Genomic DNA, 14,180 nt, shown 5'->3' with positions numbered 1-14,180 from the left:
TCAAGTGGATCAAAGATCTAAATGTAAGACCTAAAACTGTAAAACTCTTAAAAGAAAACATAGGACAAAAGCTTCATAACATTGGATTTGGCAATGATTTCTTGACTATGACACCCAAAGGTATAAACAACAAAAGAAAAAACAAACAAATTGGACTTCATGAAAATTTTATAATTTTGTGTACCAAAGGATACTATCAACAGAGTAAAAAGGCAACCCAGAGAATGGGAAGAAATATTTGTAAATCATATATCTGATAAGGGATTAATATCCAGAATATATAGAAAACTTCTAAAATTCAACAACAATCAAAAAACAATCTGATTAAAAACTGGGCAAAGGACATGAATAGACATTTCTCCAAAGAAGATATAAAGATGGCCAACAAGTACATGAAAAGATGCTCAACATCACTAATCATTAGGGAAATGCACATCAAAACTACAATAATATGCCACCTCACACCCATTACTACTATCAAAAGAAACAGAAAATAACAAGTGTTGGGGAGGATATAGAAACATTGGAACTTTTGTGCACTGTTAGTGGGAATGGAAAGTTGTACAGCTACTCTGGAAAACAGTATGGAGGTTCCACAAAAAATTAAAAATACAATTACCATATGATCTAGTAATTCCACTTCTTGACACATACACAAAAGAATTGAAAGCAGGGTCTCAAAGAAATATTTTTATAGCCATGTACGTTGCAGCATTATTCACAATAACTAAAACACAAAAGCAACCCATGTGCCCATTAGCAGATAAATGGATGAGGAAAATGTGGTATATACATACAATGGAATATTATTCAGCCTGAAAAAGGAAAGAAATTCTGACATACGATAAAACATGGATGAACCTTAAGAACACTATGCTATTTGAAACAGGCCAGTCACAAAAAGAAAATACTGTATGATTCCATTTGTATGACATACTTAGAAAAGTCAAAATCATAGAGACAGGAAGTGGAATGGTGGTTGCCAGGGGCTGGGGAAAGGGGAGAATGGGGAGTTATTGTTTAATGGGCATAGAGTTTCAATTTTACAAAGACAAAAAGAGTTTTTAATGGAGGGCTAATGGTGGTGATGGCACATTTATGGATGTATTTAATACTGCTGAATTGTATACTTTAAAATAGTTAAGATAGCAAATTTTATGTTTTTGTGTTTTACCATAATTTTAAAAATCGGAGAAAAAACACTGTGAAGAACCATAAAAATATAAAGCAGCATTATCATGTAATACCGATAAATAATTGGCTCTTTTCTAATTCCAGGCAACAAGAGATCTAATTAAATTGGCTGGCTACTCTAGTTACATTATGTATATTTTTATTTCACTATCAGCCTTCATTTGCCCCACCAGAACTTCATATTCAGGACTGTTTATATTACATCTCACAGCACAATTCATACATTTATGAATCAGTAACATGTTCTTTTGGAAACCCTTATTGTTCTGTTTTTGTTAGAACCCTGGTGAGCACATGAGATATTAAGGTTCCAACATTACTGTGCACCCTACAGCTCCCTGACATTGAACTGCCTGCAGAAACTGCTTAACAGTGCTGGTGGTCATTCTTATCCCCAGTTTCTAGAATGGCTGAGAGAGGGTCTGAATTTTTTTCACACATTTCAAAAAGCACATTTACATTTTAAACGTATAAGTAAATGAACCAAGCAAGGAGAGAAATTCAAGTAGTAAGAAAGAAGCCTCAAACATTCTGATTCCAAGAGACCTGAGTGATTCTGGTCGAGTTCCATTACTGATGAGTCAGCACTTGGGGGATATCTCCTCTGGGGTTAGCATGCTTCCTGGAATCCTGCTGTTTTTTTTATCCATTCATCCCTTTGTGTAAAGGTCGGTCTATCGTGTCTTCTAAAGTTGTAAGACAGATCTGAGAGCCCTTCTCTCCGAAATTCTATCTTCCCTTTTGGTTTGTATGTTGACTAACAATAATGCTTATTGAAATATAATCCACATACCATAAAATACACCTTTGAAAATGTACAATTCAGTAGATTTATAGAGTATTCACAGATTGTCTTCCCCTTGTTTTGTTTCCTTTCTTTATTTCCTAGGGAAAGGAAAGAGCCCTAACCACTCACTCATGGATTAAGTATATTTTTTTAGCACATAAAAAATCAAATAAAAACCCCTGCCTTCACAGAGCTTGCAGCCCAGTAGAGAACACAAACAATAAACAAATACAATTAGCAAAGTATAGAGTATGTCAGAGGTGATAAGTGACGGGAAGAAAAGATAGTGGGGAAAGGATAGGGTGTACAATTGATGGTGGGTGGGAGAGGGCTTACAATTTTAAATTGGGTGATTAGGGAAAATCTTAAGGGAAGATAACAGTTTAGCAAAGACTTGAAAGAAATGAGGGAGTAAATCATGTTTGATCTGGGGGAAGCGCATACAGGTAGAGTTAACAGTAACTGCAGAGACCCTCAGGGGAGAGGTGTGCCTGGAGCTTAATAAGCGAGAAGTCGAATGGAGGGAAAAGAGGTCAGAGGGGTCAATCGTGGCCAAATCTATTGGGGTCCTGAGCCACTTGCCAAGATTTTGGCTTTCATTCTGAGTAAGCAGAGAACCACAGAAGTTCTGATCTGAGGAATGCCATGAACTGACTTACTTTGAGCAGGATCGCGCTGGCTGCTGTGTGGACTTTGGATTGTAGGAGAAGGAAACAACCTAGTTAGGAGACTAATTGCTTTAATCCAGGTGAAAGAGGGCATGACCTGGACCAGGTGGCAACGGTAAAGATGATGTGAAGCGGTCCGATTCTGGATATATTGTGAATGTAGAGCCAACAGGCTTCGCTGATGGAAAAGATGTGGGGTACGAGAGAAAGAGAAATCTATGATGACTCAGACAAAATGTCCAATGCTATATGGTAACAGCCAACTAGCAGAGCTAGTAAGGTGGGTTGGGTAGGGTAGCTTGATATACTGCATTTATCCCAACAGGAGAATTAAATTTGAGGCCTGAAAACATGTGAGTTGATCTGCAGCTCCTCTAATTAATATAAGACAAAAAAATGATGTGTCATCACACTATTTCCAAAATATAACCCAGCTAATTAAGTATCAAATTGCCAATCATATATGTGACTATTTCTATTTTGAAGATAAAGATGGTTATTTGCCTTTTACTTAGCCAGTGGTCAACTACCTTAATTGGGAAATTTAACACATTGCAACTGTTGCTGGAATTAACAAAGTTCTGTCTTGGGTTACTCTTGCTGCCTAATTGTTTGTAATAAAGCCTTTCATCTACCAGTTTTATTTAAGTTGACTGCATCAAGTGCTTGTATTACTACCTCAACCATAATCTAATCATTGCTTTTTGTTAATAAACTCTGCACAGCACTGTATCTACATATTAAATATAAGCTTGCTCTAGACCTAGCTAGTCCCAGATTGTTTATCTCTTTCCAAATCTCCATGCAGTGATGTCACTTTGGTGACTTCAACATCAGCCAGGGTGGAGGATTTATGCCACAGAAATTGACAAATGGGCTAAATCGGGTTTTTTTTTTAAAGACAGCAGTTTTCCTAGCACACCCGTGGACAGAGCAGAGGGTAGGGTTATGAACGCCCGCTAAAGCCTAAAAGCCACACAGCTGTGGCATGGGTGGAGCAGACGTAGTGGGAGTCATCTGCCCCAGAGAGGAAGAGTGCTTTATCACTGATATGGTTTAGAATTGCTAGTTTATAAGGATAATAAAGAGCAGACCAACTTTAAGTCTTTAAATTCCCTACAAACAATGTTATTCCTTATCGCCTAAGCCCAGGGCAGATCCTTCCCACCTACTCCCACCTCCATTCTAACGCTACTCACTGCCTGGTCACCACGGGTATGACATTTTGCCTTTCTAAGCCTTAATTTCCTTGCCTTTTCAACGGGGATCATATGTTCAATTAATGATGGTATGAATAAACCTTCTAGGGTTTCCCCGTAGCCTTAAGAGAAGAGGGAACCTCTTATGGATCAACAGCATCATATATATATAGACATCTTTATTGGAGTATAATTGCTTTACAATGTTGTATTCGTTTCTGTTGTACAACAAAGTGATTCAGCTATAAGTACACACATATCCCCATATCCCCTCCCTCTTGAGCCTCCCTCCCATCCTCCCTATCCCACCCCTCTAGGTCGTCACAAAGCACTGAGCTGATCTCCCTGTGCTATGTGGCTGCTTCCCACTAGCCATCCATTTTACATTTGATAGTGTATATATGTCAATGCTAGTCTCTCACTTCATCCCAGTTTCCCCTTCCCCCTCATGTCCTCAAGTCTGTACTCTACATCTGCATCTTTATTCCTGCCCTGCCACTGGGTTCATCAGTACTGTTTTTTTAGATTCCATATATGTGCATTTGCATATGGTATTTTTCTCTTTCTGATTTACTTCACTGTGTATGATAGATTCTGGGTCCCTCCATCTCATTACAAATAACTCAATTTCGTTTCTTTTAATGGCTGAGTACTATTCCACTGTATATATGTACCACATCTTCTTTATCCATTCCTCTGTTGATGGACATTTAGATTGCTTCCATGTCCTGACAATTGTAAATAGTGCTGCAATGAACATTGTGGTACATGTATCTTTTTGAATTATGGTTTTCTCTGGGTATATGCCCAGGAGTGGGATTGGTGGGTCATATGGTAGTTCTATTTTTAGTTTTTTAAGGAACCTCCATACTGTTCTCCATTCTGGCTGTATCAATTTACATTCCCACCAACAGTGCAAGAGGGTTTCCTTTTCTCCACACCCTCTCCAGCATTTACTGTTTGTAGATTCTTTGATGATGGCCATTCTGACTGGTGTGAGGTGATACCTCATTGTAGTTTTGATTTGCATATCTCTAATGGTTAGTGATGTTGAGCATCTTTTCATGTGTTTGTATGTCTTCTTTGGAGAAATGTCTATTTAGTTTTCTGCCCACTTTTGGATTGGGTTGTTTGTTTTTTTGATATTGAGCTGCACGAGCTGCTTGTATATTTTGGAGATTAACTTTGTCAGTTGCTTCATTTGCAAATATTTTCTCCCATTCTGAGGGTTGTCTTTTTGCCTTGTTTATGGTTTCCTTTGCTGTGCAAAAGCTTTTAAGTTTCATTACACCCCAATTTGTTTATTTTCGGTTTTATTTCCATCTCTCTAGGAGGTGGGTCAAAAAAGATCTTGCTTCAGCAGCATCCTTGTATCCACTCTGCTTTCCAGCCTCTGAGCCTCTGTCAGTGCTGTTTCCCCTGACTTGGAGCCACTTCTCCTTCTATTTTCATCTTTCAGAGTTAACCCAATTGCTGCCACCTCCAAGAGGCTTCCTCTTATTCCCACAGCTGACATAATCTCTCCCTCCTCTAAATCCCCTAACCTCTTGGGGACTCTCTGACACTATCCCAGACCTACTGGATTAGAATCTACATTTTAACAAGATCCCCAAGTGATTCATATGCACATTAAAACTTGGAAGCCTTGCTTTAAACCACTGGTTCTCAAACTTGGCTGCAGATTGGAATTACCTGTGGAGTTTCGAAAACGCTTGACGCCTAGACCCCACCTGCAAGAGATTCTGATTCAATTGGTCTGAGATGCAGCCTGGGCATCAGGGCCTTTTAAAACTCCCAGATGATTCTAATATGCAGCAAAGTTTGAGAACCAATGGTCCATAAACTCCCCTTATTCTTCCTTTGGGGGCCTGCACACTCTCTAATGTTATGGTTATTTCTGTCCAGGTATGTTTTCTTACTTCTATTGAACTGTAAGTCTTTTAAGAGCAAGAACTATCTTTTAATTCAATTTTAATCACCTTATCCCTAGATATACAATAAGAGTTTAATAAATATTTATTGAGTGAATTGTTTTTGTAATCTAAAACAATTTGTAGGATTTCCCTGGTGGCGCAGTGATTAAGAATCCGTCTGCCAATGCAGGCGACACGGGTTCAAGCCCTAGTCCAGGAAGATCCCACATGCCGCGGAGCAACTAAGCCCGTGTGCCACAACTACTGAGCCCACTCACCATAACTACTGAAGCCCACACGCCTAGAGTCTGTGCTCTGCAGCAAGAGAAGCCACCGCAATGAAAAGCCCGCGCACCACAACAAAGAGCGGCCCCCCACTCACCACAACTAGAGACAGCCTGCACGCAGCAACAAAGACCCAATGCAGCCAAAAATAAAATAAATGTATTCAAAACAAACAAAAAAAACCCCACAATTTGTAATCTAAAAATGTTCTCTAAATACCGTAAGTGTGGCTTTTGTCCTAATTTGAAGACTGGTTGAACATATTCTGGAAATTGTGGAATTATTTCCTCTTTAGTCTAAGACCAAATCTCTGAAGAAGAGGAGGCTGGTGGCTAGAACAGGTTTTCTGAGAATAGCCTCTCTGGGTACCAGCGCAGCTGATCTCCATGCGTTGTTTACAGAAAGCCGCGGATTGAAATCCTAAGACTCCAGAGGGCAATGCAAAAGGAGGCAGCCCCTCCCTACACTCTGTGCATCCAATTCAGAACTCTTGGCTGAAATATGATGATGTTATTGTTTCTTCCTCTCTAGGGTGCCATTTTGATATTTATGGGGATTGCTGTCCTCACTATGAAGGCATCTGTTATTGAAATGTTCCTTGGTAAGTACTTTTATATGTGTATCTGGATACGCTTTTAACATTCTCCTAATGTCCAAAGAATCTTGCCAACAAAAGATTTAAACCAAGACAGAGCATATAAACAGTTCAGTGTATCTTTTTATGATAAACATTTTGGAGAAATGTTTAACTGGGAATGTTAAATGCAGATCAAATTCAGAATGTATGTCTATATATTTTTTATATAAAGCAAACATGTGTATACATATGTATGTCTACATATTATATATTAAGCACACATATATACACACATATTTGTGTGTGTGTATTATTCAGCAACTAGCAAATATTTCAGATAAAGCATATTTACAGATTCTGAATTTAGAGAACTTATTTCTTAATTTCTCAAAAAAAAAATTCTTATCACTGACATGGCCTTACTTGTACCACTGGCAACTCATACTTTTAGAGGTGAAACCCTTTAACCTTATATTATCAACAGAGAACACAATTTGGGGTAGGCCCTTAAGGAGCAGCAGGTCAACCAGACGAAAGAAAAGTGCTGATGGGTTTAGCACTAGGCCCAAGGGTAATCTTTGGTTAATCTTGACCCCGCTGTGCTGTGGCCACTCTGTGTCAGGCAGAGTGATCCTGTGGGTCACTATGAAACTATTGCCACGGAAGGGTACAAAGGCCTTTTAGATAGTCAGTATTAGTTTGCTAGAGCTGCCATAACAAAATACCACAAACCGGGTGGCTTAGAACAACAGAATGTTATTCTGTCACAATTCTAGAGGCTACAAGTCCAAAATCAAGGTGTCAGCAGGGCTGGTTCCTTCAAAGGGCTGTGAGAGCGAACTCTGTTCCATGCCTCTCTCCTAGCTTCTGGTGGTTTGCTAGCAATCTATAGCAATCCTTGGCATCACCCCAACCTATGCCTTCACCTTCACATGTGTTTGTCTGTGTCTATATCTAAACACCTTCACCTCTGTGTTGGTCTGTGTCTATATCCAAACTGCCCCTTTTTTATAACACCAGTCATACTGCATTAGAAGCCCAACCTACTCCAGGAGGATGACGTCACCCTAACTAATTAAGTTAGTTAAATTTAACTAATTACATCTACAACCACTCTATTTCCAATTAAGGTCACCTTCTGAGGTATTGGGGGCTAGGACTTAAACACAAAGTCCATCAGAAGTCCTATGAATTCAGGGAGGGGGGCACACAATTTAACCCATAATATAGTCAGAATGTGCAAGGTCTGTGCAGAGAGGAATCTACAGTGGCAGAACTGAGGACTGGAAGAGAAAGAGGTGACACAGCTGGGAAGGCAAGGGGCTCTCAGTATGGTGGAAGGAGACTGGGCTGGGAGTCAGAGGGAAGATAAGGTTCTGGCCCTGACTCCACCACCAACTTGCTAAGGAATATTCTCGTTGAGAGCACAGGGTCCTTCACTTCCACCCTGCCCTTCTGAGAGGCTATCTCCCCCCAGCCCCATACTAACCTATAGGTTAGTAGGGGTGAACACAGGGTGGGATGAGGGTGGGGCAGGGGTTAGGAATAGGAAGGATTTAGCCACTGTAAAACAAAACACAGAAACCCTGAGGCTGGTTCACACTCTGCCATGTCCCCCACATCATGGAACCAAGAAGAACTTGACTGTCCTTGCTTGTCTTGCACCTCTCAGCCTGCCCTTCTGCAAAACCGCTTTCCCCTCAGGGTTGCTCATTCACAAAGCAAGAAATCAAAGTAGAAAAGGGAGACTCCTATCACAGATTCTCTTCTCTATGTCCTTATATGCCCCTCCCTGGAATCTCTCTTATTCATCTGCTTGTCTCCATCCCAGGGACATTTCCCTTAAGTCCCCCGAAACCCTATTCAGTACTGTGACAGCCTCCCTGCCCCAAATCCTTACCCCTCTAACTCATTCTCTACCATACCCCAATTAATCTCCCTAAAGCCCATATCTGATCCCACTCTCCTGACTTAACACTCAGTGTTTTCCCTTTGTCTTTATGACGGAGCCCACATCTCTCAAAGCGCCTTGCTTGCTGGCAAGGCCTCTCTCATATGGCTCTTGCCGTCCCCTCCTGCTCTCCTCCCTACCACAGAGCCCAGCCTGGCTTCCAGGGACGTGGGAAGTGCTGACCTTCTCATTCCCCTGAAGGTCGAGTCATTTCTCCCTTCCAGGTCTTTGACTATGCTGTTCCCTGTCCTGGAATGTTCTTCCTCTCACCCCCACACACCCTACTGGCCCTCCAGGAAGCTTCCTCTGCCTTCCATTTGATCAGACCCTCTTCCTATGGGCTTCCCTGGTGCCCTGTATTGATTCTAGTCACGACTGCATGGCATTCACCTCGTTATGAGGCTGCCTCCCCTGACACTGTACGACACTGATAGCAGGAGCTGTGTCTTGCTCACTGTTGCATTTTCAGTTCTCAGCACATCTCACAGGCACTCAAGAAATACGGCTAAATATATTATTCTTGTCAGGGATGTTGGATTTTTCAGGTTTCAGAGTCTGATTCTGCACCCAATTCCTATGTGTGAATTTTTTCCCCCACACCAAGTGATTCCTCAACACCAGCTGGGTTTCCTACAACTCGGCTCAATTCTGACACCATTCTACCCGGAGATAGCATCAGATCCTGCAGGTAAGGGCTCACACAAGACTGCCCCCCGCCACCCAACACACACACACTTCAGATGCCGATTGCAAGTCAGGTTGTCACCTGTGCTTCTGACTGACTGGCTATAAAGCAGAGGTTTCCATGACCCCCTCCTTGCGTTTGATTAATTTTCTCAAGCAGCTCACAGGACCCAGGAAACCAGTTTACTCACTAGATTACCAGTATATTACAAAGGATATCAAAGGATACAAATCAACAGCCAGATAAAGAGATACATAGGGCGAGGTCCTGAACAAAGGAGTTTCTGTCCCCGTGGAATTTGGGCCTAGCGCGGTGGCACATGGACGAGCTCTCATTCCTCAACCTGGAAGCTCTTTGAACCCTCTCCTTTTGGATTTTTATGGAGGCTTCATTACATAGGCATGATTGATTAACTCACTGGTCATTGGTGATTGATTCAACCTCCAGCCCCTCTTTCCTCTTGGGAAATCAGGAGATGGGACTGAAAATTCCAACTCTCTATTCACGGTGGGTTTCCCTGGCAACCAGCTCCCTCATCTTTAGGGGATTTTCAAAAGCCACCTCATTTACATAAACTCAGTTGTGATTGAAAGGGGCTTGTTATGAAAAACAAGACACCCATTTCACCTTTATGGCTCTGATTTCAGGAACTGAGGACAAGAAATCAAATATAACAGACATGTGGACACAGGGGGCAAAGGGGAGGGTGGGACGAATTGGGAGATTAGGTTTGACATAAATACACTACCATGTGTAAAGTAGATAGCTTGTGGGAATCTGCTGTATAGCACAGGGAGCTCAGCTCGGTGCTCTGTGGTGACCTAGAGGGGTGGGATGGGCGGGGGGGGGGAGGTCCATGAGGGAGGGGATATAGTTATACATAGAGCTGATTCACTTCGTTGTACAGAAGAAAGTAATGCAACATTGCAAAGCAATTTTACTCCAGCAAAAAATATATATATTATAACAAAAGATGCTCCCACTGCTCTTATCACTCAGGACATTCCAAGGGTTTGGGGAGCTGTCAGGCAGGAACTGTGGCCGGAACACCAAAATATATATTTATCATAAATCACAATATCACAGCGAACCATCCAAAGATCCCCCAAAAGCCCTCTAAATGAATGTTAGTTAAGTGTCTAATCGGTATATATCAGAGCTAGCATGGTCACTCTAAACGTGTAAATTTATGATGTAGCAGAGTTGTATGCTGCCCACTGTCATCGGAGCACCACCTATAATCAATGACTGCGCTGTGGGGAGAAAGTAGCATAAAAAGCCTACGGCTGCACCAGCACCAGCTGGAACCTGCGTTCTGGTTCCAACTTCTGCCCCCTCCCCCTCCAAAGCAGCTTTAGCTGAGATGTCAACCTTGACCTTGGTTTCTTTTCTACAAAATAAAAAGACGACCTCCAAAGCTCCTCCCAGCTTCAATATTCTACGATCTGAAGCATAATTTTGTGATTTATGTGATTATAGAGAATAAGTTATCCTGTCTCTGCAATGAAGCTCTGATATATTTCATGCTAGATGTTTCATTGAGTAAGTAAGTCAGTCGAAAGCAAAGCATAGGGGAAATTTGAGCTGATTTTAAATCATCTGCTTTATAAATCAGTTTTCAGGAAGGCACTGTGGCCACTGTTAAAGAGAACCAGAGCTGGACAGTATTTAAAGCAGTAAAAACAGATTTTAATCAGGAACCATTGCAGTAGGGGAAAGGAGACTTCAGTATTGTACTGGGCTCAATTCCGATTATAACAAGGAAAATGGGGATTTATAGCCAAGGAGCGGCTTGCAGGGGTCAGGGGATGGAAATTACTAAGAGGAGATTTCATGGGAATCAGGGGATTCTTGCTAAACCAACCAGACAGGATTCTTGCTAAAGGCAGACCAAGGTGATCACATATCAAGGGTGGAGGATTCTCTCTAAACAAGATTCTTGCTAAAACTAAGGGATGCAGGCCCAACAAGGACAGACACAGAAGCCCAAGGTCAAAGCCTAGTTGAGAAGAGGGCTTAGAGGAGCCTGACTAAAGTCTGGTGAAGGAGAGAGTCCCTGTCAACACCACCTGAGTTAGTATCTTGAGTGGCACTAAGGGATCAAACAAGAAGTTTACGGGCTAGAATGAAGCACTCCTATAAACGTTCTAGACACGCAGTAAGTATTCAGTAAGTATTCAGTAAGTACTCAGTAAGTATTCAGTAAGTACTCAGTAAGTATTCAGTAAGTATTCAGTAAGTACTCAGTAAGTACTCAGTAAGTACTCAGTAAGTATTCAGTAAGTATTCAGTAAGTACTCAGTAAGTATTCAGTAAGTACTCAGTAAGTATTCAGTAAGTACTCAGTAAGTACTCAGTAAGTACTCAGTAAGTATTCAGTAAGTACTCAGTAAGTACTCAGTAAGTACTCAGTAAGTATTCAGTAAGTACTCAGTAAGTACTCAGTAAGTACTCAGTACTTACTGATTTGATAATTGGTTAAATGTTCTGGTACTTCATGTCTTTTCTTGAAAATAAATGGATTCTGATTATGACTCAATACTGACGGGAAGAGTGGAACACAAGTGCCTATTAACCATGCCAATGATTTTAGAAAGCGCTTTTCATTATTGTAAGTCTATCTGATTTCAATACGACCAAATTAAATAACAATTGTCTCTTTCTAATTCGAAAAGAAACATTCTGCATAAAACAGAATATTTATGTGTAAGAACTTTACCATGAAATGGGAAAAATACAGAAAATATAAAATAGGAATTATAACTCTACCATTATTAAAACTTTGGTATATTTGTTCCAGGTATTTCTCTCTGCGTATATTCTAATTTTGCCAGAATCATGCTTAGGGTTAGAGCTGAGAACTTCCCAGGTCATTTAATCTTCTGCTAAAATCATTTGAAATAAATGCTTAGTATTCCCCTACTGTTGGGACATTTCCAAGATTTCATTATTTCCGATTGCTATTAGGAATAATGCTGTAATGAACACCTTTTATTATACATAAATCCTTGTCTATGTCTCTGACTATAACTTGGGATGTATTACTAAGTATATATTTTCTAGGATGAAGAATATAAATGTTTTTTAAGGCTACTGAAATGTATTACCAAATGGCTTTCCAGAATGACTCCACCAACAGTGTACTGGACTGCCCTAATCCCAAATCTATGCCAGGATTAAGTATAATCTTGTGTTCAATATTCAGTACACACTGTGAGAAAATATCTTGTCATTTTGCTTTAGCCTGCACTTTTTATCATTAATGAGACTGAACATTGTTTCAGGCCAAGTCATTTGTATTTTCTCTATAAATTATGTGGACGATAATTTACTTAAATTGAATTTTAAAACAATTGCACCTCAGCTATCTTAATCATACTGATGGCCATATTAGACAGAAACAGAGCAGAGGAAAATTTTTATTTGAAAAAATAAATTCAATATTTAATTTGTTTTGAAATTTCAAACACGACTAGCGAAAGGTGAGAACTTTTCATGTTACTCAGAGCTGGAACATTGAATTTTTAAAAATTGAGAAGTATTGCTGCAGAGTTGGTAAATCACGGTTGCCTTGGAACTTCAGACTCTAGCCTTGATTTCCTCAAGGCCTCTAGACTCTAATGGCCTCAGCTGTGGCCAGATAACTACTCCCATGGAAGGGCTTTCAGACCTGTGTTCTGCTTTGTACTTTGAAGCGAGCATCTGTCATCCATCTCGGTGCTCTGCCAGGCTTCCTAAGAACAGGAACACAAGACTGATTTTTCTCTCACCCAAATTCCACATGCAAGTCACCATTTCCAAGGTAGCAAGAGAGGTCTTGCAGATGAGGAATGACTTGCTTCAGGGCACAAGCACATTTGCAGCCTTACTGACCAGCTCTCCCCTTGAGGAGTGGCTTCTGGGGAGCTTTAATTAACAAGCATCTAAGCTGAGGGGAGGGCCTCTGTGTACCATTGAAAATAATGACTTTATTAACCACTGCTTAAAACTGAACCCAGCTCTGCATGTTTTCAGCCTGGAGGGTCTTGGGCAAGAAAATGCGAGTGATGGGGTGGGCTTACTCAAATATTTATAGTCCTAATGATACCAAGACTTATAAACCACATGCCATGGGTACACAGCCCCAGAAAGACAGTATTTGGTTTCCCACCAAGAACTGATACCCAAATTTATGACTATTTCACTTACTCCCTCTGCTTTATGCGCATAATTTTTTCTATATATTTATTTCGTACTTGTTTTTTTAAAAATATTCTAGTTATTTATTTTTGTGTATAAAATGAAGATGCTGTCTTTGGACAGAGTTAAATGACACAGAGCCTACTATAAAAATCAGACCTCCACGACATTCACACCCTACGCAAACCCCAGAAGTAAATAACACCTAAAAAATGTCTGCCTTCATTCTACTTGGCTAGACGTTTGGTTTTCACTCAGTTCTCTTTCATGGCTCTGTTCTTGCAGGACATGGTATGTCAACTGTCCAGGCCTCAACTAGTGCTAATAGTCAAAACAGGATAATTCGGGAGCTACATCATTGGCACAGCTCAGCTAGTTAATCATAAGATAAATAAAAAATTTTCTTAACAAACACTTGGTGACATTGCCACTTTTTCCTTCAAAGACAGTTAACAATTCAAGAATGCCTAACTCCTGATTTATGCTTTAATCAAGCATCTGTGTTGTTAAAAAAAAAAAACATAAAGTAGGAAGTAAAATTCCTATTTTAATTATTCTGCTGCCTCATGTTCACCTCCAGAATTCCAAATCCATCCAGAAAGTGGGGTTTCTCAAAAAGTAGCTAAAATGGAGGTTAGTTAGAGCAGTATCATCTTTGGGTGGGTAAGGTAGAAGAAGGCCTGGAAAGGAAGGAAGAAGAGAGACTGACTAGCCTTTTGAAAGGAAAAACATGCTTTTCTGT

At 40.5% G+C, this 14,180-nt stretch overlaps 2 protein-coding genes across 2 annotated transcripts in view; one reads left to right on the top strand and one right to left on the bottom strand.

Moving 5' to 3' along the window:
- Positions 1–14,180, top strand: part of VIT (vitrin) — a 123,237-nt gene that overhangs the window by 23,014 nt on the left and 86,043 nt on the right. The window contains exon 2 of the mRNA XM_060169097.1: positions 6,578–6,647. Within this exon, the coding sequence (XP_060025080.1) occupies positions 6,596–6,647 (52 nt within the window). The 5' untranslated portion in view covers positions 6,578–6,595. The remainder of the gene's footprint in view (positions 1–6,577; positions 6,648–14,180) is intronic.
- The window catches only part of FEZ2 (fasciculation and elongation protein zeta 2), a 216,632-nt gene that overhangs the window by 149,123 nt on the left and 53,329 nt on the right, over positions 1–14,180 (bottom strand). The gene's annotated exons all lie outside the window — the stretch shown is intronic.

This window comes from Lagenorhynchus albirostris, chromosome 13, assembly GCF_949774975.1.
Source record: "Lagenorhynchus albirostris chromosome 13, mLagAlb1.1, whole genome shotgun sequence".
In the NCBI taxonomy this organism is placed as follows: Eukaryota; Metazoa; Chordata; class Mammalia; order Artiodactyla; family Delphinidae; genus Lagenorhynchus; species Lagenorhynchus albirostris.
This window is presented reverse-complemented; position numbering and strand designations above follow the sequence as displayed.